General features: G+C 39.0%; 4 protein-coding genes and 1 long non-coding RNA gene across 5 annotated transcripts in view; 3 read left to right on the top strand and 2 right to left on the bottom strand.

Annotated features, from left to right (window-relative positions):
- LOC134800716 (uncharacterized) overlaps nucleotides 1-11,266 on the top strand; it is a 30,494-nt gene extending 19,228 nt beyond the window's left edge. Inside the window, exons 10-13 of the mRNA XM_063773230.1 lie at nucleotides 7,908-8,039; nucleotides 9,443-9,530; nucleotides 9,706-9,911; nucleotides 10,937-11,266. Coding sequence (XP_063629300.1) covers nucleotides 7,908-8,039; nucleotides 9,443-9,530; nucleotides 9,706-9,911; nucleotides 10,937-11,169 — 659 coding nt within the window. The 3' untranslated portion in view covers nucleotides 11,170-11,266. The remainder of the gene's footprint in view (nucleotides 1-7,907; nucleotides 8,040-9,442; nucleotides 9,531-9,705; nucleotides 9,912-10,936) is intronic.
- A 4,719-nt stretch (nucleotides 11,267-15,985) lies between these two features.
- LOC134800479 (26S proteasome regulatory subunit 8) lies at nucleotides 15,986-17,371 on the top strand. The gene has a single exon (XM_063772945.1). It carries the CDS (start codon nucleotides 16,117-16,119, stop codon nucleotides 17,323-17,325), a length of 1,209 nt encoding a protein of 402 aa, XP_063629015.1. The 5' UTR covers nucleotides 15,986-16,116; the 3' UTR covers nucleotides 17,326-17,371.
- Nucleotides 17,372-18,323: 952 nt separating this feature from the next.
- Nucleotides 18,324-19,262, bottom strand: LOC134800921 (uncharacterized). The gene has a single exon (XM_063773453.1). It carries the CDS (start codon nucleotides 19,085-19,087, stop codon nucleotides 18,344-18,346), a length of 744 nt encoding a protein of 247 aa, XP_063629523.1. The 5' UTR covers nucleotides 19,088-19,262; the 3' UTR covers nucleotides 18,324-18,343.
- Nucleotides 19,263-19,512: 250 nt separating this feature from the next.
- LOC134800868 (uncharacterized) overlaps nucleotides 19,513-27,904 on the top strand; it is a 35,398-nt gene continuing 27,006 nt past the window's right edge. The window contains exon 1 of the long non-coding RNA XR_010145573.1: nucleotides 19,513-19,562. This is a non-coding gene — a long non-coding RNA (uncharacterized LOC134800868). The remainder of the gene's footprint in view (nucleotides 19,563-27,904) is intronic.
- The window catches only part of LOC134800826 (exportin-2), a 43,542-nt gene continuing 38,475 nt past the window's right edge, over nucleotides 22,838-27,904 (bottom strand). Inside the window, exons 17-19 of the mRNA XM_063773383.1 lie at nucleotides 27,104-27,266; nucleotides 24,728-24,872; nucleotides 22,838-23,007 (exon numbers count right to left, since the gene is read on the bottom strand). Of these exons, the coding sequence (XP_063629453.1) occupies nucleotides 22,853-23,007; nucleotides 24,728-24,872; nucleotides 27,104-27,266 (463 nt within the window). The 3' untranslated portion in view covers nucleotides 22,838-22,852. The remainder of the gene's footprint in view (nucleotides 23,008-24,727; nucleotides 24,873-27,103; nucleotides 27,267-27,904) is intronic.

The following is a 27,904-nucleotide window of genomic DNA, read 5'->3' as shown; positions in this document are numbered from 1 at the left end:
GAGCGAGCAAACGTGCGTGAAGGTGTTAAATATTCCATATAATTAGTTTTTATTACTTAAATAAAACAAGTGAAGTTTAGTTTTGGTTTTTATTACGAGGCCTAACATAATCCCACATAATTTTGGGGGCTCGTCCGGGATTGCCTCTAAAAACCAAAAAGTTGAACGACGGTGGCACGTGGTCGTGCGCAACGCGTACCGGCGAAAGACGGCGGCGGTACCAGAACACGGCGAAAGAAGATTGTTCTCCATTCCAACACGACGACACGACGAAAATAAGGAGTTGATGTACGACGATCAAGACGAAGATAGCATTTTGAATATTCTAAACTCAGATATTCAAGACGAGAAAATGGCGGACGCGTGTGCTAGTCTTTTAAATCTCACTGTCATGACGGACAGTATCACGAAGTTTAGCGGCGACGATAAAGCACACACGGCGTCGAAATGGGCGCAAGATATAGAAGATAACTCGGAAATCTTCAGCTGGACGGAGGCACAGAAGCTCGTGGTGGCGCGTAGATCCTTGGTGGGCACGGCGGCGTTATGGTTGCAATCCGAGAAAACCTTTAAGAAGTACGACGAGCTCAAGACGGCATTGCTTAAAGAGTTCCCGGATGCAATCAACACTAAGGAAATGCACGAGCTTATGGGCAACAGAAAGAAGAGAAGAGAAGAGTCTTACTATCAATACATGCTCATTATGAAAGAGCTCGGTAAGCGAGCTAAGTTTCCGGATTACGTCGCGATACAATACATCGTTGACGGCATTACGGACTACGAACCTAATAAATCTATATTGTACGGGGCTTACACTTATCCCGTACTCAAGGAGAAGTTGCTTTTATATGAAAAAATTAAGACTAAAACGAAGAAAGAAGACAAAGAAGTTAAACCTAATAAGATAGAAAAAGACACGAAGTCATCGTCATCATCAAGTCGAAAAAGGTGCTACAAATGTGGTGAAGAAGATCATCTTTCGGTAACATGTACTAAAGGAGTGAAATGCTATTTTTGCAACGATTTTGGGCATATAAGCAGAGAGTGTCCATCGAAATCGAAGGAACGCGGCGGCGGCGGCGCCGGCGCGGCTGGCGGTGGCGGTGCGGATTCGTCGGTAAAGCAGTCTCGCATAAGCGGCGCGGGTGAGAAAGCGAGACAGCAAGCATCTCCGTCGGTAAAGCAGCCTGCAGCGGTGGATATTCGTCGGCAGTCGGCCATGTTTGGAATTCTGGCCAATGAGGAGACAGACGTCAATATGGCGGATGACAGCGTTGACAGTTACCGGCATGATGTAAACATTGCGACTAAAAATGACGATGCGAAGACGAAAACTTATAAGAAAAAGCCGATGAAGTCGATTAATTTGTGCGGTGTGGAAATATCGGCGTTAATTGATTCGGGCAGTGGATTCAATTTGATAAGTAAGGACTCATTCGACGAACTTAATGTGAAAATTTGCGATGACGACTCTGTGTTTACCGGACTCGGAATGAAAGATGTATTTCCTTACGGCAAGTTCTACGCTAATATGATTATCGACGAGACGTGCTATGACGATACTATATTTCACGTTGTACCTAATGATTGTATGCCGTATAAATGTATTGTAGGTCGGGAATTTCTTGACACTGTGACCATGGTTATGTGCAAAGGTTCCGTTAAGTTTTTGCCACTTGAGGATGAGGGATGGCTAGCGCGTGTGGAATGTGTGTGTGAGGTGTTCACTGTTTCAGATCACGTACGCGATGGTTCCGTTAGGGAAGAGGTCGAGCGCCTGGTCTCCGAATACGAACCCGTGCAGACTAGGGAGGCGCCAATCGAGCTGAAAATCATTCTTAAGGATGACATTCCAGTGGCGCAGCGTCCCAGAAGGCTTTCCATAGTGGAGCAGAACATTGTGGAGGAACAGGTTAATGAGTGGATGCAAAAAGGAATTATACAGGTGAGTTATTCCGAATATAGTAGCCCGCTAGTCCTTGTCAAGAAAAAAGATGGTTCAACCAGAGTGTGTGTTGACTATAGATTGTTGAATAGTAAGATGGTTAAAGATGAATTTCCCCTGCCACTGATCGAGGATTTGATTGATAAGTTGAGAGATGCTAAGTTGTTCAGTGTGTTAGACCTTAAAAATGGGTTTTTCCATTTAAAAATAAGTAAGGAGTCTGTGCCCTACACTTCATTTGTGGCCCATCACGGCCAATGGGAGTTCCTGAGAGCCCCTTTTGGGTTATCAGTCAGTCCGAAGTATTTCATGAGGTTTATTACCACTATATTTAAAGATTTGATGCAAGAAGGTGTAATGATGGTATTCATAGATGACATTATAATTCCAGCCCAGACGGAGCAAGATGCACTGCTAAGGCTGCGACGGGTGTTGGAGGTTGCTGCGGAGTATGGACTTGAAATTAACTGGAAGAAGGCCAAGCTGATATGCAGCGAGATTGAGTACCTAGGCCATCTGGTTAAAGAAGGTCAAGTACAGCCAAGTCCAGAGAAGGTGGAGGCAGTAGCGCGATACCCTGAGCCTAGGAATGTCAAGCAGATCCAAAGCTTCATCGGATTAACCTCATATTTTAGAAAGTATATAAGGGGCTATGCACAGATAGCCAGACCCTTGACAGATTTGATGAAAAAGGATGTAAAGTTTATATTTGGTCCTGAGCAGCAAGAAGCATTCAATATTTTGAAACAGAAGTTGATGAGTGAGCCAGTTCTCAAGATTTTCAACCCGAAGCTTCATACCGAACTTCACACAGATGCGTCAAGCCAGGCTCTGGCAGGTATACTTCTGCAGACCAGTGAAGATGGAGAACTGCACCCTGTATACTATAGAAGTAGACGTACAAGTGAAGCAGAAAGTCGATATTCTAGCTATGAACTCGAAGCTCTAGCTATAGTGGAAAGTGTGAGGAAATTCCACCACTATCTGTTCGGTATCCATTTTAAGATTGTGACAGATTGTCAAGCATTTGAGCTTACTTTGAAAAAGAAGGAGTTGACACCAAAAGTGGCAAGATGGGTGTTACTACTGGACCAGTATGACTATGAGATAGAGCATCGAGCTGGTGCCAAGATGCCGCACGCAGATGCGCTTAGCCGGAACCCATATGTGGCCGCAGTAGTAAGCCTACATGAGAAGATAGGTCAAGCTCAAGAAAGAGATGAGGAGCTCAATGCCATTAGACAGCTGATTTTGAAAGATGGACGTTACAATGACTTTTATTTAGAAAATGACATACTATACAAAGGAGACCAACGGCAACTGGTGGTGCCTAAGGTAATGGAGAAAGAAGTAATCAAGAAGGTGCATAGTAACGGTCATTTTGCTATGAGAAAGATGAAGGAAGCTATAAGCAAAGATTACTACATAAGAAACATGGATAGGAAAATAGAAGAGGTAGTTACAAGCTGCATACCATGCTTATTAGCAACCAGAAAAGAAGGGAAGCAGGAAGGATTTCTAAATCCTATTGCTAAAGAAGGTACTCCACTGCATACTTTGCACCTGGATCACATAGGACCACTGACAGAGACGAAGAAGCTCTATAATCATATACTTACTGTTGTGGATGCATTCACGAAGTTCGTGTGGCTCTACCCGACAAAGTCAACATCCAGCGCAGAAGTAATCAGTAAGTTGCAGCTACAGCAGCAGACGTTTGGTAATCCCACACGTATTATCACTGATAGAGGTTCGGCATTCACTAGTGGAGCGTTCCAGAAGTACTGTGAAGATGAAGGAATCCAGCATGTGACTATTACCACTGGAGTAGCAAGGGCGAATGGTCAGGTAGAAAGGATGCACCGCATTATGATCCCAATGCTAACGAAGCTGTGCATTGAAGACCAATCTACGTGGTACAAGCATGTCGGACGAGTACAGAGAGCTATAAACAGTACTTACCAAAGAAGTATAGATACCTCGCCATTCCAGCTGTTGACTGGCACTAGGATGAAGTGCAAGGAGGATGTCGAGATATTGAACCTTTTACAACAGGAAACCATATCCCAGTTCGATGAAGAAAGAGAAAGTCTAAGACAGAAAGCTAACGAACAGATTCAGAAGATTCAGGAAGAAAATAAGAAAAGTTTCAATAAGAAGAGGAAACAGAGCTCCAAGTACGAGGTAGGCGATCTTGTCGCGATAAAGAGGACACAGTTCGGGCCAGGGCTTAAGCTCAAGCCAAAGTTCCTCGGACCTTATAAGGTAACCAAGGTGAAGCGTAACGACCGATATGACGTGGAGAAGTTGTACAGCGGCACAGAGGGTCCCAACAAGACAACCACGTCTGCGGACTTCATGAAACGATGGCCGGAGGAGGACTGCGAGTGATACAGGTAGTAGTCTAGCCCTTTATCTCTTATTCCTTGATTGGCAAATTTTATGTTTAATATAAAAGACGGACCTTCTGCATATAGACTTGATCTCGTGTACGAAATTCCTGGTTCCTAAATGTTAGGTTAAGACGCATATTTTACTATGTTATGTTTGGTTAAATTTTAAAGGCAGCTAAAATGTTAAAAAGTTGTAAAATGTTTCTATGCTACTTATGCTGCCAGCTGTTTTCAGTATGTTTAAAATGTATGATGATTGATGAGAGTTAAAAATATTAACAGTGTTTTCTAGATTTCAGTAAATGTTTAATGTGCCATATTAAAATGCTCAATTTCCTTAGATGTGTAGTAGATGTGTTTAAATTAATAGTAACTTTTTAACTGAAAGTATGGCACTAAGTTGATGTAAAATGAGTTAAGATACTTACCGTGTACTTACCTTTATGATGTTGAATGAATGATGAGCAGATGAATGAACGTGTGAAGTATATCTGAGGGCAGATAATGATGTGCAGGACAGCCGAGAATGTAGGAATGGAACGTAAGGGGATAGCGTGAAACGGAACGTAAGGGAGAGAGAAGGATGACAAGAGGTGCGAAAGGGACGGGGAGAACGATTTGAATGGTGAGCGAGCAAACGTGCGTGAAGGTGTTAAATATTCCATATAATTAGTTTTTATTACTTAAATAAAACAAGTGAAGTTTAGTTTTGGTTTTTATTACGAGGCCTAACATAATCCCACATATATATATATAAAAGATTTTTTTACTGTTGTCATATGAATATTTAGGAATGTCGAAATCTGCCGATATGCAACTTTTTTGGCAGTCTTTTTAATTAACAGCACAAATGCGATTTTAATTTTTGACGTCGCTTTGGAATGACATGCTTCTTTAAGATCACCCATGGGATAAAATGAAAGTGACTTTCATATTTAATTTTAACTGCAAACGAGCGTACGATGAACTCTAGTTCATAAAAAAATAACAGAAGCCCATTGTAACTTTTATTTGTTCGCTGAGGGCATATTGAAAACCGTTTAAAAATATGATCCGAAAAATCACTTGGCCAAAAATTCAAATAATGTTCGACATACAATTTTCAAATTGCCAGTAATTCTTAAATACAAATGACAACCAAATGGAATATACCTTAAAAGTTTTATAAAGAGTTACATTTTTATAAATTATATGCCTGTTTCTATTATGTTATTTCTAAGTGTCCCATTCCCGAATATTTCAGTGCGACCCTCGTAGTGAGCTCAATAAGACAATGATACTTGGGGCCACTTGCACCATTCCACTAACTCAGGACGGGACATACAATTTGACACTAGGTTAACGGTTTAACCGCTTAACCCCGGGTTAGTAGTAACCATCGAAAAAAGTCAAACGTAGGGGCATAGCTTTGGTCATAAGTTATGACTCATAACGTCAAGATCCAGAGAGGAATATCGGGACTACGTTTGTATGGACAAAGAGAATTTGAAATAGAGAGTTACTGTCATGGTAAATTATGTAGCCACAGTACATTTTCTGCCATCTTTCGACAGACGATTAAAACTGTTAAAACGGCATTTGACTTTGATCGTTACTCTTTCACTGATATGTGTTAACTTGTTAAATATGAATATTAACGCCATCTACTCGTAGTCTGTTCGAGAAACGGAAAACGGTGAAAAATAGATATAATAACCCTAAAAATACGTGTGATACCTCATTAGATTCGTAATGATGTCTAGAAAAATGTATTCGAAGCGTGTATTAGCACACAAAATATATCAAAAGTTAAGAACAAAAAGAGGGGGTAAAAGTAGATATTTTTTATTTCCCCAATATCTCAAAAAGTATTCATATTTAAGAAACGAAAATTAAAAGTATTAAAGAGGAGGATATTTACAATAAAACATTCCATACTTGCAGAGCTGTATCTCCATTATTTATACTTTTTATTAAACGCTGAACACAGCCCTCCGCGCCTCATTATCGGGAAACGCGCGCGGCGTGAAAAAGCGGTTACGTAACATTAAATATAATTTTAAAGGTATTAAATACACACAAAAATATAGTGTATTTAAAACATGTCAACAAATGTACTACTTGTAGAAATTTATCTTAAAATTATTTTTTCAACAAGTTAGGAAATTGTTAATTAACAAAATTTTCTCAAACTTCCTTCTTTATTGAAAACGAAAAAAAATGTATGAATATGAATAACTATCGTAAAATTTTGTCGCTTTCTAGAGCCCTTTTCATATAAATGCTTAATAAGATCACATTATGAAAGTTTTAATAAAGTTAATACTTTGCTTAAAATAAGTTTTAGAATAACATAGAAATTTGTCAAAAAACGAAAAATCAAGGTAAAATTGTAAAACTTAAAACAACATTATAAGCAAACTATTAATTTATTTAGAACTTTTATAACGTGATCTTATATAAGCATGTATATGAGAAGGGCTCTAGAAGGCGACAACATTTTACGATAGTTATTTATATATTTGTTTTCGTTTTTAATAAAGAAGGAAGTTAGAGAAAATTTTGATAATTAACAATTGCCTAACTTGTTGAAAACATAACTTTAAGATAAATTTCTATAAGTAGTACATTTGTTGACATGTTTTAAATACACCATATTTTTTTGAAATTTTTAATTAATATTTAATACCTTTAAAATCATATTTAATGTTACGTAATCGCTTTTTCACGCCGCGCGCGTTTCCCGAAAAAGAGGCGCGGTGGGCTGTGTTCATCGTTTAATAAAAAGTATAAATAATGGAGATACAGCTCTGCAAGTATGGAATGTTTTATTGGAAATATCCTCCTCTTTGATAATGTTAATTTTCGTTTCTTAAATATGAATAGTTTCTTAAATTGAGATATTGGGGAAATAAAAAATACCTACTTTGCCCCCCCCCCCTTTTTTTGTTCATAACTTTTGATATTTTTTGTGTGCTAATACACGCTTCGAATACATTTTTCTAGACATCATTACGAATCTAATGAGGTATCACACGTATTTTTAGGAGTAATATCTCTATTTTTCTCCGTTTCCCGTTTCTCGAACAGACTATCGAGAGTAGGCTGAAGGTTATGGCGCCATCGCTCGAAAAGATTGCACCATACCTTTGGCCTATATTCGAGTAGATGGCGTTAATATTCATATTTAATAAGTTAACACATATCAGTGAAAGAATAAGGATCAAAGTCAAATGGCGTTCTAACAGTTTTATGTTCTATCAAAAGATGGCAGTAAATTTACAGTGGCTACATAATTTACTTTGACAATCCGTCTCTAAGCACTCTATTCTCTTTAGTATGGAGAACCGGCGTTTTATTTTTTAATAATGCAATACCAAAATAACGTTTTTTGCATGATTTCTGTATAAAACAAAGTTTTACTATCAATTCAGCGCAAATAAACATTAGAAAGTAGACAGATGCGCACATATTCATGTAGTAATAGTGTGTAATTACTTAATATAACGCATTTGATTTTTGTATTGAAAGCGAACCACCTTAAGATTGTGTAGGATGTTCCATACTTAGGATTATTCTGAATTCCACAGGCCTGCAGCTAGACTTGCCCGCAGACACCATAGCGAGCCTCCGTCAGTTCTACGAGAAACGGCGCTCGCGAGCCAAGATGGAGCTGAGCATGGAATTCGACGTCACAGAAAATTCATTCAATGACCTATCAGGTACTTGCAGCAAATATTAACTCATCGGTGGACCTCAGGCCTCCAGTTAAACCTGCCCTCGGAGTCCATGGCAAGTCCGTCAGTTCTAAGAGACGCTCGCGAGCCAAGATGGAACAATTCGACGTCTCAGAAACTTCATTCAATGACCTATCAGAGCCTCTACCATCAGTTTTAACATTGACATAACGCTCACGTCTACGTAATTTACTTTCTGTACATCTCTCTTGCACTATTGCTCGCATATATGAGTACGAGCGAGATGCATAGAAAGTAAATTACGTAGACGTGAGCGTATATGTCAATGTCAAAACTGATGGTAGACGTACAGGTACTGACAACTCTTAACTCATCATCAGTAGACCTCAGAGCTCAGACCTTAGATCTGCCCGCGGAATCCATAGCAAGTCCGTCAGTTCGGCAAAATAGAACTGAGCATTGAATTTGACGTCAGATGACCGATCAGATAAATTATTTTTGGCTATTCCACTAAAATCATACTTAAAACAAAACAAAGCCATAGAATGGTTAACAGTGGTGGGCAAAGTACGGCCCGCGGGCCATCTGCGGCCCGCGAATGGATTTTATCCGGCCCGCCGCCGGTCGTATGAAATAATTAGAATATGGGGTATATGGCATTGGCCCACGATTATCACAAATCAAAATAAATTTTGGCTACAATTCTGGCCCTCCACTTAAATTTCCTAAACTTTCTGGCCCCCCATGAAGAAAGTTTGCCCACCACTGGGTTAACCAAACAAACATGCTGTAAAAAGCTGGTAGAGAATGCCATGAGGCATTAAGTCCGCCATTTGTACTTTTTTTGATGTCTAATAAAGTTTAAAATAAATAAATAAAAAAAGTAGTTACAGCCATGTTGAAGCTTCACCTGATTTCATTTTATCTTCCTAAGGCCCACTTGCACCATTCCACTAACGCGGGGTTAACCGGTTAAACCTGGAGTTACCATGGTTACCAGTACAATATGACACTGGGTTGACAGTTAAACCGCTTAACCCCGGGTTAGTGGGATGGTGCAAGTGGGCAATTTGTTTTTATTCTAAACCTGGAACTCGAACACACTGAAATACGATTGCAGCGCCATCTGCGTCAAGTTTGGCGATTATATCATTATTGACCTTTTAACCGCCATAGAATTTTTCATCGAGTTTTGTCTTATTTATCTGACCGCGGCGAAATGAGCCCGTTTTTATATGTCATGTATGTCTATTTTAGTTTTTATATGTCTATGGTGGTTAAAAGGTTAAAGTTATTATATATACAGAACTTTCATTTTTTACATTAACGGTAAAAAATTACTATTACAATAAAAACCATTTTATTTGCACAATTCTGTTTTTTTTTTTAATTAGATCTGTTTATTAATGTTTATATTAACTTTTTAGATTTAGGCAACGCACGATTCATCGACGAGCTGAGAGTATACTTGAAGAAATTCAATCTGGAGAAAAATAGGAAACTTGTTTTAGAAAGGTAACATAACTGCATAATTATTTATATATTAAGGCCTGTGCCCGTGTGCGTTGTAATATACAGATCCTTATGAGAGACGGCACACCGCTTGCGTGACGTGTGCGTGCGCGGCTCATACGCTTTAGCGCACACGCAGCCGGTGTACTGGCCTTAAAGTTTTGTTTTTTTATTACAGTGGCGATAAAATCTGGATATTCGAAACGCTCCGATCCGCCGCTTCCCGCCTGCAAGCCCGCTGGCTCACCGCCGACATCGCCAGCGGACTTACGTGCCCGTCGCATTCTCTTCCACACAACGTACTGAGCCTCGTCAAGGCTGTCGGTCTTAAAGATAGGCTACGGAGCGTTGGGCAAAGTGAAATAGACTTAAATGTCAATGTTGGTGAGTATTCTAACAACCCATGTTAGGGTGGTATTCCATCTGGCCAATATATTGGTCCAATGTGTATTTGCATCTCATATTTTGCTTAATGATAGAGTAAGACGCAATGCACATTGGGCAAAGAAATTGGGCAGATGGAATACTTTACCCATGTTTAAATCTAAATACCTTATTCACAATAGTCAGGCGAGGCTCACTCTGCGATTTCGTCGTGTCGGTACAAGTACATGCGGCCCACAGCAATTTTGGTGTCTAGCAGTAGTAGTTGCTGCGCACCGCTACGGAACGGACGCCTGCCACCTTGCGGTCATATCTGTCGTAATAGACGCGTTTTGTTAGAGAGTGAACCTTCTGTACCTAGTACTATTATTTTATTCCTGAACGGATTTTCATGCGGTTTTCACCAATCAATAGAGTGATTCCTGGGGATGGTTTAGGTACATGTACATTTTGTTAAGGTTTTGTGTAACCCGTGCGAAGCCGGGGCGGGTCGCTAGTTATTCATAGACCCTGAGACGGTGATAGCCGTCATCTCTATACACTTTATAACCTTAAAAGTCGTAAAACGCAAAATATGTATTGTTTTTAGGGTTCCTTACCCAAAGCTGTCTGTCACCAGGCTGACATCTCATGAACAGTGACAGCTAGACAGTTGAAATTTTCACAGCTGATAAATTTCTGTTGCCGCTATAACAACATATACTAAAAAGTACGGAACCCTCGGTGGGCGAGTCCGACTCTCACTTGGCCGGTTTTTTTTTACAACAAGCCCTAAATAGGGTATTTGACTACTAGTCAAATCAGTTTCATTTTTCGAACTGTCAAAACGATTTTGCTTGTATGGAATTTATATGAAACACTAGCATGTGACGTCACAATCAAATTACCTACTCTTTATAGTTTTATACGGGTTTAAAAATAGAAATAGTGTCTAAAAGTAACTGCTATCTACGTTACTCTATTAATCTCCTGGTGCTTTATTTCATGCGTGGTGTAAAATAATTTATTTGAATTCCTTGTTCCAGACATCAACAAACACATGGACGAAGAAGATCAAACCATAGACAAGATAAAGAAACGTCTCGACGAGAACCTTCGCAGCCTCCAGAAGACCAGCAAGACCCTGGACCAGGGGAAAGAAAACCTTAGTCTATGGTCGAATAATCAGTTCAAAAACCATATATCGCAACAGAGGACGGTCGACGGCAAGCCGTATAAAGCTTATGAGGCTTATTATTTGGAAGCGTTGAGTTTCTGAACGTTGTTTAATTAAGATAGCGATATCGCATCTGTCGGGCACATTGTTCGTAGCGACTACGCGCTTCATACGGCAAAGACGTGGGTACGCGCTACGAGCGTAAACCGTAGCACTTAGTGGCAATGAATGTGTTAAGAGCGCTCTTACAAGAAAAGTCGAAATAATGCAAAATTGATGATACTAGTCGACGAAATTCAGGACTTTGCGCTCATTATTAGAAACAATGAGTACTGGTTCCAGTAAAAGCGTCTTCTTATCTTTATAAATATCGTTGTAAATATTAGAAAAAGGACTTATTAAATTAGTAATGATTTTTTTTCTGATGGTCGTTTCCGAAAAACCCCGTGAAGCACTGAATGGCGAGCTCTTATTTGGAAATGTTGAGAATTTTACTCTGCTAAACCTGGCTATTTTGTATTACTAATACCCTGTACTTTAGGCATATCAAACTATATTTTTCCTACATACCTTTGAGAAAGAGAAAATCAAAGTAAAACGAACTCGATTTTCTCTCCGAAACAAATGTCAATTCCTACGAAAATCTACTTAATATCGAAGTCATTTTCATACTCAAGCAATCTGCAACGTTTGCTTATACTGTTGGTATACATTAGTGTTTATGAAATTCTACTATAATTTTTTGGCAATTTTTTGAAAACTACTCTATATTACCGATGACGCGCGCTGCGCCAGCTCAGTGCCGCGGCAGAGCTTGTAGAGGCAGGACGTGTGTCGGTCGACTCCGCACATTTTCAACGGCGACGACGAGGTTTTTTATCATTGTGTGCGGCGGGCGCCGTGTAAAACGCTATACTGTGTGCGTGTAAACCGCAACGAGAGACTTTGATCCTAGCACTGTTTTTATAGTATTATAATTTATAATGGTACAGTTTAATAAACTACCGGACAGGATTAAAAATATTTGAAACGACCTGACATTCTATATGTATTTATTTGACTCAAGATAGTACTCAGGGTCTGATGATGGAGCCGGAAGGTGGTCACCGGTACCAATCAACCATGCAACTAAACCACTTCGTGTTTAGGCTCGTTTTATTCATCTCAACAAGATCTTTGACACAAGATAGTACTCAGGGTCTGATGATGGAGCCGGAAGGTGGTCACCGGTACCAATCAACCATGCAACTAAACCACTTCGTGTTTGGGCTCGTTTGATTCGGCTCAACAAGATCTTTGACTTAAGATAGTACTCAGGGTCTGATGATGGAGCCGGAAGGTGGTCACCAGTACCAATCAACAATGCAACTAAACCACTTCGTGTTTAGGCTCGTTTTATTCGTCTCAACAAGATCTTTGGCACAAGATAATACTCAGGGTCTGATGATGGAGCCGGAAGGTGGTCACCGGTACCAATCAACCATGCAACTAAACCACTTCGTGTTTAGGCTCGTTTGATTCGTCTCAACAAGATCTTTGACACAAGATAGTACTCAGGGTCTGATGATGGAGCCGGCAGGTGGTCACCGGTACCAATCAACCATGCCACTAAACCACTTCGTGTTTAGGCTCGTTTTATTCGTTTCTATAAGATCTTTGACACAAGATAGTACTCAGGGTCTGATGTTGGAGCCGGAAGGTGGTCACCGGTACCAATCAACCATGCAACTAAACCACTTCGTGTTTAGGCTCGTTTGATTCGTCTCAACAAGACCTTGGACACAAGATAGTACTCAGGATCTGATGATGGAGCTGGAAGGTGGCCACGGGTACCAGTCTACCATGTAACTGAACCACTTCGTGTTTGGGCTCGTTTGATTTGTCGCAACAAGATCTTTGACACAAGGTAGTACTGAGGGTCTGATGATGGATCCGGAAGGTGGTGACCGGTACCAATCAACCATGCAACTAAACCACTTCGTGTTTGGCTTCGTTCGATTCGTCGCAACAAGATCTTTGACACAAGTTAGTACTCAGGGTCTGATGATGGAGCTGGACTGTGGCCACGGGTACCAGTCTACCATGTAACTGAACTACTTCGTGTTTGGGCTCGTTTGATTCGTCGCAATAAGATGTTTGACACAAGATACTACTCAGGGTCTGATGATGGAGCTGATGATGATAGACAGGTACCCGTCGCCACCTTCGCGCTCCATCATCAGACCCTGAGTACTACCTTGTGTCAAAGATCTTGTTGAGATGAATAAAACGTGCCTTAACACGAAGTGGTTTAGTTGCATGGTTGATTGGTACCGGTGACCACCTTCCGGGTCCAACATCAGACCCTGAGTACTATCTTGTGTCAAAGATCTTGTTGAAACGAATAAAACGAGCCTAAACACGAAGTGGTTTAGTTGCATGGTTGATTGGTACCGGTGACCACCTTCCAGCTCCATCATCAGACTCTGAGTATCACCTAGTGTCAAAGATCTTGTTGAGACGAATCAAACTAGCCCAAACACGAAGTTGTTTAGTTACATGATAGACTGGTACCCGTGGCCACCTTCCAGCTCCATCATCAGACCCTGTGTATCTTCAGTGTCAAAGATCTTGTTGAGACGAATCAAACGAGCCTAATCATGTTACTACATGGTTGATTGGTATCCGTGACCACCTTAATCATCATCAGATCCTCAGTACCAGTTCGTTTTTAAACCCTCGTTGATACAAACTTTACAACCTATAGGTACCAAATGCAATGACGAAACATGTAAATAAGCGAGTAGGTACCTATAATTTCTTTCGAGTAATATACCTTCATAAGTACGAGTGTGGGGCTATTCATAAATTACGTCGTTTCAAATGGGAGGAGTGGGGGGGGGGGGGGGGGGTCTGGACATCGGATGATGGTAACATGACGTAGGAGGAAACAGATTCATCCGAAGCTTGATTTTTGGATGATTTGAGGGGTGGGGAAGGTCAAAAATCGTCAAAAATAGATGACGTAATTTATGAACAGCCCCTATGTACATTTGCACTGCATTTAGTATTTTCGTACTTACCAAATAACAGTTTTAGAACTTTAAAAGTTAAGTACAGTTAGTGTTGTTATGGTTGATTTCAATATGCTTCGCGAAGGATCAAGAATGTTTAATCCATCATTGTAGTGCGAGTGTGGTAGAAGGGATCGGCATACTGAGCTCGCACGGCCTGCCGCAGCGCGTAAAATACCTAAACTCGCTCAACGCCGAAATGTAATAGCGCTCTTAAGACTCGCACGAACCTAGCCGCCGCCATACAATCGGAGCATAGAGTACTCACTCCATACATCAGTTTTGTTAACAAAACTACTTATTTTCGTAAGTAACGTATCGGAAATAGCTAAATATTTATAATAAATGAAATAGCTTCTAAGTTTATTCTAATAAGGATTTATTTTGCATGAGTGACATCTGTCTGTGGCAAACAAAGGAAAATTGTAATATGTTGTTTATTCTTATAATAAATGGATACATAATATCATTGTCTTTTTAATAAGCTTTATTGAGCATAAAATAGACTTTAAATATTCACATCTAATCATCTAAACTGAAAATCGTAATTCAAGACCAAAAAAAAAAGTAAGACAATGTTGCAACTGCAATAAATTGTTTGTAAAATAGTAAAATCCTTTTTTATCCTCCTACGATTTAAAAAAAGTACTTTTATTTACCTGCTTATTTTTACATAAATGCAAGACGCGCTAGTAAAAAGTGGCAACATTGTCTTTCTTTTATTGGCCTTGAACTACGATTTTCAGTATATACAGGGTGTAACAAAAATAATGGGGACCTGTTTAAGGACATATTCGGTATCGTGTTCTGATTAGGAAAAAGTGGAAGACTAAATTTTTTCAAGCTGCTACGAATTATGTTTATTAAAGTAACGATATAATTTGTTTTAGAAGCGGGCAAAGTTGTTTAATCTCTCGTGTTAATGTACCAGAGCAAGCGAAAGATCCCAAAATTGGAAACTCGAGCGTTGCAAGGTGTGCCTTTCAAGGCAAGAGGGTTAAATAAATATTGCCACCGAGTGAAACACAATTTTTTTGTGTAATATATAACTGGATCTGGCATGAAGGGTAGGGGGAAATGACCGAACGGGATAGTCTTATGTATCTTTCAGTAGGAGTAGCAACGAAAGCGCTATTATTGTTTGCCCTTGTCACAGTCTCACATTCTTTTTATTCCCCACCGTAAATTTATTCTAGCGTGCGGACGGATTCAAGCGCTTTTTTAATGCGCGTTGTAAAAGCGCTCGTGCGTATGAGGTCTAAGCCCCCATTCCCACGAGCGCTTTTCCAACGCGCGTTAAAAAAGCGCTTGAATCTGTCCGCACTCTAAATTCGATTTAACGACCAAGGCTTAAAGACGAAAATCCAACAACGCTTGATAAAAAGCGCCACCGCTGTCGTGTGAATAAATACACATGTATCCATTTGTGTCATTCAAACGCTTTTTTAACGCGCGTTGTAAAAGCGCTCGTGGGAATGGGGGCTAAGGCCTAAATTCAGCTCATTTAAGGAGTATCCAGATTAGTCAATTTTTCGCCAATCTGATTAAATTGCCCGATCGAATCAGGACGTGTGGACGCAAACACCAATTTGGCTCGGCGAATTCAACCGCCGATAATGACCGATATTACCGATAAAATGAGGTACAAACGCAAGAATACCAATTTGTGACGCCAGTATTTTCGTTCTGGGGCATCTTTTCAATTTAGAGGGCTCTAATATCACCATAAATCTAAAATTATTGGAAATTGACGCCAATTTCATTTTTGATCAAATCGACCGATTTAATCAGTCCCGTCTGGATACCGCTTTAGTAGAATACTGCAATTTGGAGTGGCAACATTTCTAATGTCAAAATGTATTCTTGTGTTATCTGTGCCATGACTTGAAAAATATTGGGGTCGGCATTGTCGTAATTTGTCGTGTGATTTTTCAGTCTTGTTATTTGTAATTTAACTAAAGTCTTTGTGTTGATGAGCGCGTGAAACTTATACAAAATGACGCTCACGAAAATGGACGTGGACCCCGCAAAGGGTGAGGGTTTCCGCCCATACTACATCACGAAGATCGAAGAGTTACAGTTAGTTGTGGCCGAGAAGTCACAAAATCTACGGCGTTTGCAAGCTCAAAGGAATGAACTCAACGCTAAAGTGCGTATGCTGAGAGAGGAGCTGCAGCTGCTGCAGGAACAAGGTTCATACGTCGGTGAAGTTGTGAAGCCGATGGATAAGAAGAAAGTTCTAGTAAAAGTCCATCCTGAGGGCAAATTCGTGGTAGATTTAGACAAAAATGTGGACATCAATGATGTCACCGCCAATTGCCGCGTCGCGCTGCGCAACGAGAGCTACACTCTTCATAAGATCTTACCCAACAAAGTTGACCCTCTCGTCTCCCTTATGATGGTAGAAAAGGTTCCTGATTCTACTTACGAGATGGTGGGAGGTCTAGATAAGCAGATTAAGGAGATTAAAGAGGTAATTGAGCTACCTGTTAAGCACCCGGAGCTGTTTGATGCCTTAGGTATTGCTCAGCCTAAAGGTGTGCTTTTGTACGGACCTCCTGGCACTGGGAAGACCTTGCTGGCTCGTGCTGTGGCTCACCATACCGAATGTACATTCATCCGTGTATCTGGTTCTGAGCTGGTGCAGAAATTCATTGGAGAAGGAAGCCGTATGGTGAGAGAACTCTTCGTTATGGCTAGAGAGCATGCTCCGTCTATTATTTTCATGGATGAAATTGATTCTATCGGTTCATCTCGGATCGAGTCTGGCAGTGGTGGTGATTCTGAGGTCCAGCGTACTATGTTGGAGTTGCTAAACCAGCTTGACGGATTTGAAGCGACTAAAAACATCAAAGTCATCATGGCTACTAATAGAATTGACATCTTAGACCCTGCGTTGCTCCGTCCTGGACGTATTGACAGGAAGATTGAGTTCCCTCCACCAAACGAGGAAGCACGCTTGGATATTCTTAAGATCCACTCCCGTAAAATGAATCTGACAAGAGGTATTAATCTTCGTAAGATTGCTGAGCTGATGCCTGGTGCATCGGGTGCTGAAGTAAAGGGAGTGTGCACGGAGGCTGGCATGTACGCGCTCCGTGAGCGCCGAGTCCATGTCACTCAGGAAGACTTCGAGATGGCAGTGGCTAAAGTCATGCAGAAGGACTCTGAGAAGAATATGTCTATTAAGAAATTGTGGAAGTAATGTGCTTATTTTTGTCTCGCTAGAAATTAAAACTTATTATATGCAATGCTGTTTCATTTAAATGATATCCTATCATAATCTACAGGTGACCCAAAAATATGTGGCAAGAATCAAATAATATTTTTCTATGTGAATTCATAAATTGTAAATGTCCACAGGAGAGACGCAAAACGCTAAAGGTGGTATTCCACCTGTCCAATGTCATTTTGCATCTCACTCTCATTAAAGTGAAATGTGAGATACAATACACAATATCTGGGAGACTGAGCTTAGCTCGGAAAACGTATAAAAAATAAAAAACGCGCGTTTTCCCAGAGATAAACATCGAAATCGTTAGAGCCGTTTCCGAGATCCCCGAAATATATTAATAAACAAGAATTGCTCGTTTGAAGGTATTCGATTGGACAGATGGAATACCATATGGATGAGATAGCAATATTGCTCGATACCTCTTAGATTGACTTTGGATTGACCTATGTTGGCTCAATGTGCACTCGCATCAATTACGTCTAGGGTGTAATCAATAAAACACGTTAAAACATTACCAAATCAAATATTTTAATTTAAGGTGCATTATTTAAATTATTTTAAGCCACAGGTTAAATAAAAAAAACAATCAGTTCAAACAGCTTGGATTATAGTAAACTAGTACCTTACATAAACAGATCTCAATTGTATACCTACAAAATCAAATTTAATATTTCTCAAATTAATATGTTTTAACAATACACAAACATTTATCTACTACTTAGATATAAATACGCAATGTAGGCTTGACAATAAAAAAATTAAAATATGTACCTACCTTTACAATTCTGCGAACTCGACTCCACACTCGCATTCGCGCACGAGTGTGGAGCGAGCTTCAAGTGTATGGAACCTTTAAAAGGCTAAACGTCTTTGATCAATTCTACATGCTTGTACCTCCTAATTACGAATCCCTTACCTAAAAAATACCCAATCAAATAAATAATATATATCCAATAAAACAATATTTTAATCAAAACATAAGTAAATCTTAAGAGCCATGCATTGTACTAGCTCCATTAGACTGAGCTTGCCAAAACTCAGTTAAATCCTTAAACTTATCACCGCACTGCCTTCGCTTCCTCGGACTACACTTGACCGGACTCTTCAACATACTTGTGAACCTCCTTACTAAAGTTGTTACTGATTCCTTAGACGACCTTTCACTGGTGAATGAATCTAAATGTCCAAATACCTCATCAATATAGCCTGAAACGTCGTCACTATCCGCCTTTTCCTTTTCGCTTGCGTTTACCACTGTATCATCGAATGAGAGACCGTTTGTCGATATACTGCATTGCACGATATCAGGCATACTTGGTTTTAATTTCTTGTTGATTCTAACGGTGCTAGTCGCCGAGGAAAGCTTATCCATTGACTTGAAAATGTCGTCTATATCTTCACAGATCTCTTCGACAGAAATGGCGGATAGAATCTGTCCGCTGATGAAGTAAAACTGTTTATCCGGCGTATTTCTTGGAGCGTCGTTTAAGTCTTGAAGAAATTCCTTGTAATCCATGGACTTTTTAGATGGATTTCTCCCGAGTTTCCTCCGTTTGAATAGAAACGATGAATCGAAGGTAGATTTCTTCAGGTCTAAAGTGCTGAAGACAGTTTTGAGTCTTGGTCCGTCGTCTTCTGTGTCCAAATCGACCGGTGTCCCCCATTGTTGATCAAGCTGGACCCACTGCTCGCTTCCTGACAGAATCGCGTCTGCATCGATTAATGATGTCATGTCTGCTAAAGATATTCACTGACTGATGTTTAAAGAACGAAGATCTGATTTAAAATGAAGACGGTCATTAGATAATCACTTGGTCCTTTTCACACAAGTTAATTAGGAGAGATTTTAGAGGAGATAAGAGTGATTAAGGTTGTTTTGTTTTAATGTTAAGCGTGTTTATCGCATCTAGTTTGCTCATTATCATTAATGTAGGTAGTTCTTTGTAAGGCGAACTGTTTGTAATATTATTGATTAACTACCTACCCTTAATAGGTTGATATTTTTATGTATGATGCATAGTCTAATAAAACATGGTCTTCCATTCCCAGAGTGACACGGGCCTACGTCACAACAACATGGCCGCTATATATAGCGCTATCGCATATTATCATATAGCGCTGTCGCATGATGACGTAGGCCCGTGTCAGTTAGGTGACCTAGAAAAGACGGGAATGGAGTACCAGGCGGAGTATATTATTATACCATGGTATGATGTACCTAATTAAAGTAAGCGATTTGAGCATAAATTGACTATGGAGGGGCATAATCCTATTGTTACGCTGTTGCTTTGGAGGGGGCGTAGCAAAGAAGATAAATCGATAATCATTATCCCACATTGAAGTCTTACAAATGTATCCTAAATGTATAATAATCTAGAAAGAATTGATACGAGTACACCCGCAAATTAATTTAAGCTCGAGTAGTATATCTATCTAATCTAATACATTTAACCCTTCTTTGCATAATTTTTTATTTTTGCCCGAAATGAATATATGTGTCACGTAATTGTTTGCTGATTCTGGGAAAAATAGTAAAAAAAAATTACATCGATTTTTACTGCAAAATCAGTGCTAGAAGTTGCATAGGCTAAATCATATTTATGTAAATATATAATATTCAGTAACATATATATTATATGAAAATTCGTACTACCATCAGAAAGGTACGCTATTTGTGATATACCTATAATAAAGTTTTTAAAAATAAAACAATTACAAACACCGAAAAAAAGGCCCAAAATCACATACTTACTAAAAATCATCAACTTCTGGGTTTTTCCAGGTTTTCCGACATCTCGTCTTAAAACAAATGTAATTTTTATAAATTAAAATACTGCGTAAATTTATGTTAAAAATCAGAAAATGGATTAGTGTTGAAAGTTCAGTCATAAAAATAAATATCAATCACCTCCGAAAGCAGCTTTATTCTATAGGACAATGTTATGATGGAAATTTCCATCACCATGCAAAGAAGGGATCTAGGAAACGGCTCTAACGATTTTGATGAAATTTGCTGTATAGGGGTTTTCGGGGTCGAAAAATCGATCTAGCTAGGTCTTATATCTGGGAAAATGCGCATTTTTGAGTTTCTATATGTTTTCCGAGCAGAGCTGGGTCTCCCAGATATTTATTTTATAACTTGACACGTAATTACAATCTAAATCGGGAGTACAAAATGAAATAAAAAAATATGAAAAAGCATTTATTATACATATTACATCACAAAGCAAAATGTACAAAATATGCATTCCTGACCTCTATTTCAATGGCTTCATCGAAAACATCATACAGCGTGTACATTTATGTAATATATTAATAAAAACTTTAATATGAAATATACATGATTACACGCTGTATTGAAATCAGTGATACAAACTAGGACAAAAACTAACCAATAGTAACCATGCATTTAAATTAACAATAACATATAAAAACAGTTCAATTATTGAAACGTCTAAACTAAACAGCTGAATACATTTAAGAGTGAAACTGAGGAGTGTCTTTTCAAAAGGATTTATTTTTTGAAAGTCCTCATCTAGAAAAGTAGTTTTATTTTTAAATAACATGTCACAAACAAAAACGTCACTTTTACAGTCATAATTCGCAATATTAACAATCATTCTTCTTAGTACACAAGTCTTATATTATCAGATGGGAGAACCAAATATACGTTGACAATTTTTTTTTATTATGACATATATTGTAAAAAAAAATCCTTAAAATTTATTGTTTTAGTATTTTTGGACCAACCTATACATGATGTTCATGAGGAATGCGAAAGATTTTAACCACGCATTTCTGTGGTCATAAGAAGCAAAAAATGTAATACGTGTATAGGTCAATTTCGCAAAAAAAAACATTTTTTGTTGTTTTTTTTTTTCATTTTTTTTAAATGTATTTGTACATAAAAAGTAAATGTTATTGGTAAACATATCACTTAAAATGGATTTTTACTTTTTTTTCGTAAAACTTAGTTATTACAAAGTGAAACTTGTCACTTTTTGACATCTATCAATAAGGATATTTAGACTATGTCCCTTAGTAGCAACATCGCCATCAAAAAGGCGTTTTGCAGTATGTAACAATAAAAACTCGATTTTTTAAATTGGTATTAACTCTGAAACTAGGCGAATTTCAAAAAAGTTTAAAGGACATTTTTGTCTCTAAATATTATCAGGAATACGCTGTTAAAATTATTCGGTTTCCTCAAGTTACACCGTGTCTAGATGTAGTCAAAGAAAAAACAATGGAGATTTTCTTTTTATTTTTTTTTATTTCCGTGGCGTACACTGTATCACACTGCTGAGCAAAGAGCAAATTAAATACTCTGTGATTATTTATATAAAAATAATTTTAAAATTTACAAATAATAAGGGTTTTTTTTTTCTTTGACGTTATCATTTTAATAATTATACTCTGATACCATTCAAAATCTCTTTCATACACATACATTATCTACACATTTACATAGCCTTAGACACTTTCATAAATTCACACTGAATTTCAAATGTAATGGAGGTTATTACAATAGTAACAAACGCCCAGCGTTACACACCATGTTACACATCGCAATTCTTCTATCACACAAGTAATTCTATTATACTTATCGCACTTGCAAAAAACTTAAGATCATTATGGTTCATTTGTTAAGACAACGTGCTTGTTTTTATATATAAAAAAAATCACCGCTTACTGCAAGACTCGTTCTTGCGTCTTTACGAAATACCGTTCGGATCGCTTTCAACCAACTAAGTTATCGAAGCATACCAGAAGCATGCTAATATTTCCATTTCTATAATATAAAACATTGTAATATCGCTCGCAGAGGTTGCTTGATGAAATTTAGTAATTGAAATATACTTAAAGACGGCTTATGGGCTATAAGAATGGTGCTAGTTCAGTGGTGTCACTCACAAATTCGAGTCATCGTGCATTCTAACGCAACTAGTTGCGACCAATCCCGCGCGTGATGCGATCTTATTAACAAATCGCGTTCTGGCGTTAGACTGCAAGATTGGCTCGAATTCGTGTGCGTGACACCGCTGTTCTGGCCCCATTCTTATTGCCCGTAAGGCCCGTCCTTAGATACATGGCAATGAGTTTAGTACATTACTGGTGAATTTTCGGTACAACTTGGAACTCTGCCGTTAAGGGTGGTATTCCATCCGTCAAATATATTGGTCCAATGTCATCGCGTCTCACTCTTTCAATTAAGCGAAGAGAGTGAGACGCATTGACATTCGACAGGTGGAATACCACCCTACGATAGAATATTCTTACGGTAGATGGCGCAATGCGGCTACTAAGGCGTGTAAATAAAAATAAAGGAATGGAAATATTCGCACGCTTCTCGTAAGGTAGTTTAGGTGTGCTGGAGCATTGCCAAATGGCGTGAAGACGAATTCGATATTGAGGGTTAGCAACCTCGCAACTCAGATTTTTTAAAGACAAAAATGTAACATAAGTTATGTCACTACGTGTACAATTGTAAATGCATCTAGCATATCTGCAGGTTGTACCGCTGCAGGTAGCCGTGCAGCGCGTTCCTGTGCGGCTCGTCCAGCGCGGCCACGCGCGGCGGCAGCAGCCCCGGCGACGCCCGCGACAGCGCCCCGAGGCTCTCGGCGAGGAAGCGCTGCGGGTCCGCGATCACTGGAAGAGATGGCTTGATTATATATTTTGTATATAATAGTTATTTACGATACAAGTGCGGAAAAGAGGAAATTCGAAACGAGTGGCGATAAATTAAACACGACCGAAGGGAGTGTTTTAAATCGACACGAGTTGTGAATTACCTATTCGCACGTGTATCGTACAACGTTTTACAGTACTTATGACCCTTTACACTTGATATCGCACGAAAAGTGCTATTTTACGCACTAGTGCAGGAAAATAGGACCATATGTACTGTAATAGTTATTTAACTTATTTACGATACAAGTGCGGAAATGAGGAAATTTACCTATTACCTATTCGCACGTGTATCGTACAATGTTTTACAGTACATAATGGCCCTTTAAACTTTTGACATACGCACGAAAAGTGCTATTTTACGCACTAGTGCGGGAAAATAGAACCATATGTACTGTAATGTAATAGTACATTACAATACAATTGCGAAAAGTAGGAAATTCGCAACGAGTGGCGATAAATTAAAACACGACCAAAGGAAGCAGGGGTGCGAAACTCCTCCCTTCGGGCAAACTCGGCTCCGTTCGGCTCAGCATTGCTCCGAGCAATTATTAGTGTTGACACAACTTGACGTCCCTTTGCGTGCACGACCACAGATCAGATAATGGCTTGAACATTAACATCCCTAAATAGCCGAAAGGGATAGTACCATATATTAGAAAAGAACAGCATGATTCGACCGCTGTCAAACTTTGGTCTTGTAGGAACTGTAGGAAGTTACCTTTCTGTACAATAGTACTATTCTTTATTCTGTGCAAAAGTGAAATTTTGTAAAGGGGTTCGATTATTATGTTTGCTTCCCGATTATTCTTTGTCTAAAGGCCAATATAGACGGACTACAACCCGACTGCAATTTGTACGGGAACTGCACGCCGACTGCAACGTCGGCATGGTGTTCCCGTACAAGTTGCAGTCAGTCTGTTTGTAAACGACCCTAATAGGGCATTTTCCTACTAGTCAAATCAGTTACTTTTTTAGAACTGTCAAAACGATTTGCTAATATGGAATTTATATGAAACATTACATCGTGCCGTCACGGTCAAACACCTACCAAAAAGAATAGATAGTATAGAGGGGTCCTGTCATTGTAAATTTTGTAGTCTCTGTAAATTTACTGCCATCTATCGACACACGACTAAAACTCAAAATGAAAACGTATAAAGTTATCAAAAAATGTATATACATGGATAAATGATTTTATTATTTTTATATCATTTTGATCCATGTTCATTCACTGATATCTATGTGTTAAATATGAAATGGTGTCGTCACGCCATCTAGCCGAGGATAGGCTAAAGGTCAAAGGTGTGTGCGGCATCTATTCGAGAATGACTTTTACTTGAATTCCGAGGCACGTTTTTTCCTTAGACTTTATTCGTCTTATACGAAGTTACATATGTCTTTGCACCTACTTTTTATATTTCTATCCGATTTATTAAATAGAACTTGTGTTTAAAAATAACTTCTATCTGTGTTTTTCTAATAATTATCTGGTGCTTTATTTCATGCATGGTGTACTTAAAATAATTTATTTTTAAATACAGTATAATACCCTATTAACCCCTCGTATGCTTAGACACGGATCCGTGCGTGGGAATTTTAATCTATTGTTTTAAATGTCAAGGTCACTTTTTCAATTATCTAATCTGATAGGCCGCATACGAGGGGTTAAAGACAATACCTGATAGAGGATCGCTGTTGGCGCCCTTAGCGCAGGTCAGCTGCGAGTACTGGGCCTGGTAGCCGGGCGTGTCGTCCACCTCTACAAAGTGGTCGTCGGGTAGCGAGGTGGAGTCCGTTGGTAGCTCGAATAGGGAGATCAGCGCCTGGTAACAAATGGGAAATATAAAATGAATTATATTTATTGATTTAACGAAATATAAGTAAAATAAAACATACTAAAATATGCCCTAAGTTGTGGCCACTGGGTAGGCTACCAAGGCTGGCAGCTTTGCCCCGCTGGGTAGCAATGCTGATCCGCTGAGCAAAATATTGGCCAGCCCTCTGGTCATCAAAATCTTCTATAAGACGCCAGTATCATCAGTAGCCTAAGGCATTGCCTATGCCTTATAACACACATCCCACTAAAGAGGAGACGCTTTCCAGACCATGAAATGAAATTATTTATTCGTATAAATAAATGATCTTCGTATAAATAATATTTGGGTATACATAAATGATCTTATTCTATAGACAGTGTCTCCATTTTCGGCCTATTACACAATACTATACTACACAAATACAAATTGAATATTGCGTCGTTCCGAGTGAAAAGTGTTCCGAGTTGGCGTAATACATTTTTTCTAAACACCATCTAAATAGTTTTGATTTAAATTCCGGTAGGTCCAATAGGCCTGATGACAAATTTTGAAAACCCTTTTAATATCGTCGGTACACTTGTATTAGTTCCGAAAAACACTATATTTCAGTTATACTCATAAGATTTAACATAGATAATTGCATTTTATTATAGCTAGTTTAAACTTCGCGCGAAAACGGCTCGCATGCCATTTGTGACGTCATCATTTAGTTGGTGGTAGGGTGGTAGATATTGTTTACATACTTACAGTTACGAATTTCCCTTGAATCCGAATGATATTGTTAATTCAGCACCATATATTACGATTAGGGATGATAAATACATTACAAAAATTTATCACAATAACTCATTTTACACAAAAACTCTCACACGGTTGCAGTTTAAGATGAATTATTTAGATACATGTAAATTTTGAGTGAAAATCACCGAACGCCGCTTTTACTTTTTAATTTTTAATTTTTTCTAGTTACGACAGCCAACATGGCAATGATAGTTCCATTCAGCCAAATAATTAAAAAAGTTTGTTGTTAAAATATCGTATTATTTAGCATTTTATTAAAATAATAACAAATAGATATCTACTTTATATCGTGTAATAATATTTTTTGGACGTAAAAAATGTTTGGTGGCGAAATAACATTTTTTTTGCACCTTTCGAACTCTTTGGTGCCCACGTATAGATTTCGGTCAATGAGGTTGTCTATGTTGCTCTAAGAAATATGTTATGGATTGATGACGTCACTGTTTGGAACGTTTCTGATTGGCGTTTCAGTAAAAATGGCCGATTGGAGAATTTTGCACTTTTATTTTATTGAATATATTAATAATCCTTCAGTTTATACTGAGATTGGGCCATTTTTTAGAATCATATTAACATATATGTTTCGTTGAAACCATTATTTCCATGATTCTTTGTTACTTGCAACAGGCCTATTCCTTCAGCTCTTTAGGGAGATAGTTATAAATTTTAGTGCACATAAATACTATATTTTTATTAACAAGGGCAGAGGCTGGCTGCAATAAATGATTATGATTATGATTATGAGGTTGTTCCCGGATAATGTAGGTCTAAACCATGTCTAGTATTATATCTTGAGGTTGAAGCAAAGCTACAGAATGAGCTTATGTTATTTTTAACAAATCATCTAGCATGAGTTGCATTCTCACGCGTGAGTCCGTACTTAAAGTCGCGCAAGGTGTATGGAGTCGCGCGCGAGTACGCAACTCATGCTAGGAGGTCAGATAGATTTTCGTACAGTCACGCTGTGATTGACCTGCATGAGCGGCGGCCATAACGGTGCGAGGCGTCCTTGTTTCATATGGTTAGCCTCTGTGAGTAGTTTGACGCAAGTGACGCAACCGACGGCGGCCGCCTTCCGTTAATATGCGTTATTTTTATAAAACCGAAATTATAACGCGCTTCATATAATGACTCGTTATTTTCAAGATGGCCGATTCTGTCTCACAACCCGGCCATCCCGACACAAATCTCGTCCCCGTGTGACTGACCTGCACAAGCGGTGGCCATAACGGTGCGAGGCGTCCTTGCTTCATCTGGTTAGCCTCTGTGAGTAGTTTGAGGCAACCGACGGCGGCCGCCTTCCGTTCAATATGCGTTATTTTTATAAAACCGAAATTAGAACGCGCTTTCATATAGTGACTAGTTATTTTCAAGATGGCTGACTCTGTCTCACAACCCGGCCATCCTGACACAAATCTCGTCCCCGTGTGACTGACCTGCATGAGCGGTGGCCATAACGGTGCGAGGCGTCCTTGCTTCATCTGGTTAGCTTCTGTGAGTAGTTTGACGCAGCCGACGGCGGCCGCCTTCCGTTCTAGCGCGCCGTCCACCTTCTGTAGGTCGGGGATGAGTACGCGCTCCATGTACATCGCGAACATGCTGCAAAAAAAATAATTAAAAAAAATTTAGCTTCTGCCCGCGACTGCGTCTGTGGAGAGTTTAGTTACTGTAGTATCCCACTTCCCCACTAAATTCCATAACCTTTTTCATTCCCTTTAGGGGATGACTTCTGGGATAAAAACTATCTTAAGTCCTTTCTCGGGACACATACAATAAAAAAAATATCATTTATGATCAGGCAACTAAGGCCCATAGATACATACCTTACAAACTAACATACATACAATAGTAAAAAACTTACAAGCTAAAAATTATTTCGGTGACACATTAATTCATGTCAATAGATTCGAAGGTTTCAGCGGGAAGAGGTAACAGACAGCTCTTCTCTCTTTCTACCTAACTCAGACAGGTACTTCAACACTAGGGTTTCTGCTCGAGAATTCTCGAGGCGAGAAATCTCGAGAAATTTGTCTTTCGGCGAGGCGGGAAAAAAAGACTCAATGCCTCGAGAAATAAATCTCTTATCATAAGTAAAAAGAAAACATGCGTATAACACTTGACGTGTCTATAGTGTATTTCTTTGGGTCGTTAAATAAATGTAAACAATGTTTTTGTTTTACATTTTCCGGTACTTCCAACATTTATTAGTTAACCAACTAAATAAAAAACTGCCTTAA

The sequence above is a fragment of the Cydia splendana genome, chromosome 20, assembly GCF_910591565.1.
Source record: "Cydia splendana chromosome 20, ilCydSple1.2, whole genome shotgun sequence".
In the NCBI taxonomy this organism is placed as follows: domain Eukaryota; kingdom Metazoa; phylum Arthropoda; class Insecta; order Lepidoptera; family Tortricidae; genus Cydia; species Cydia splendana.
The sequence above is the reverse complement of the archived record's forward strand: the minus strand, read 5'-3'. Positions and strand labels throughout refer to the sequence as shown.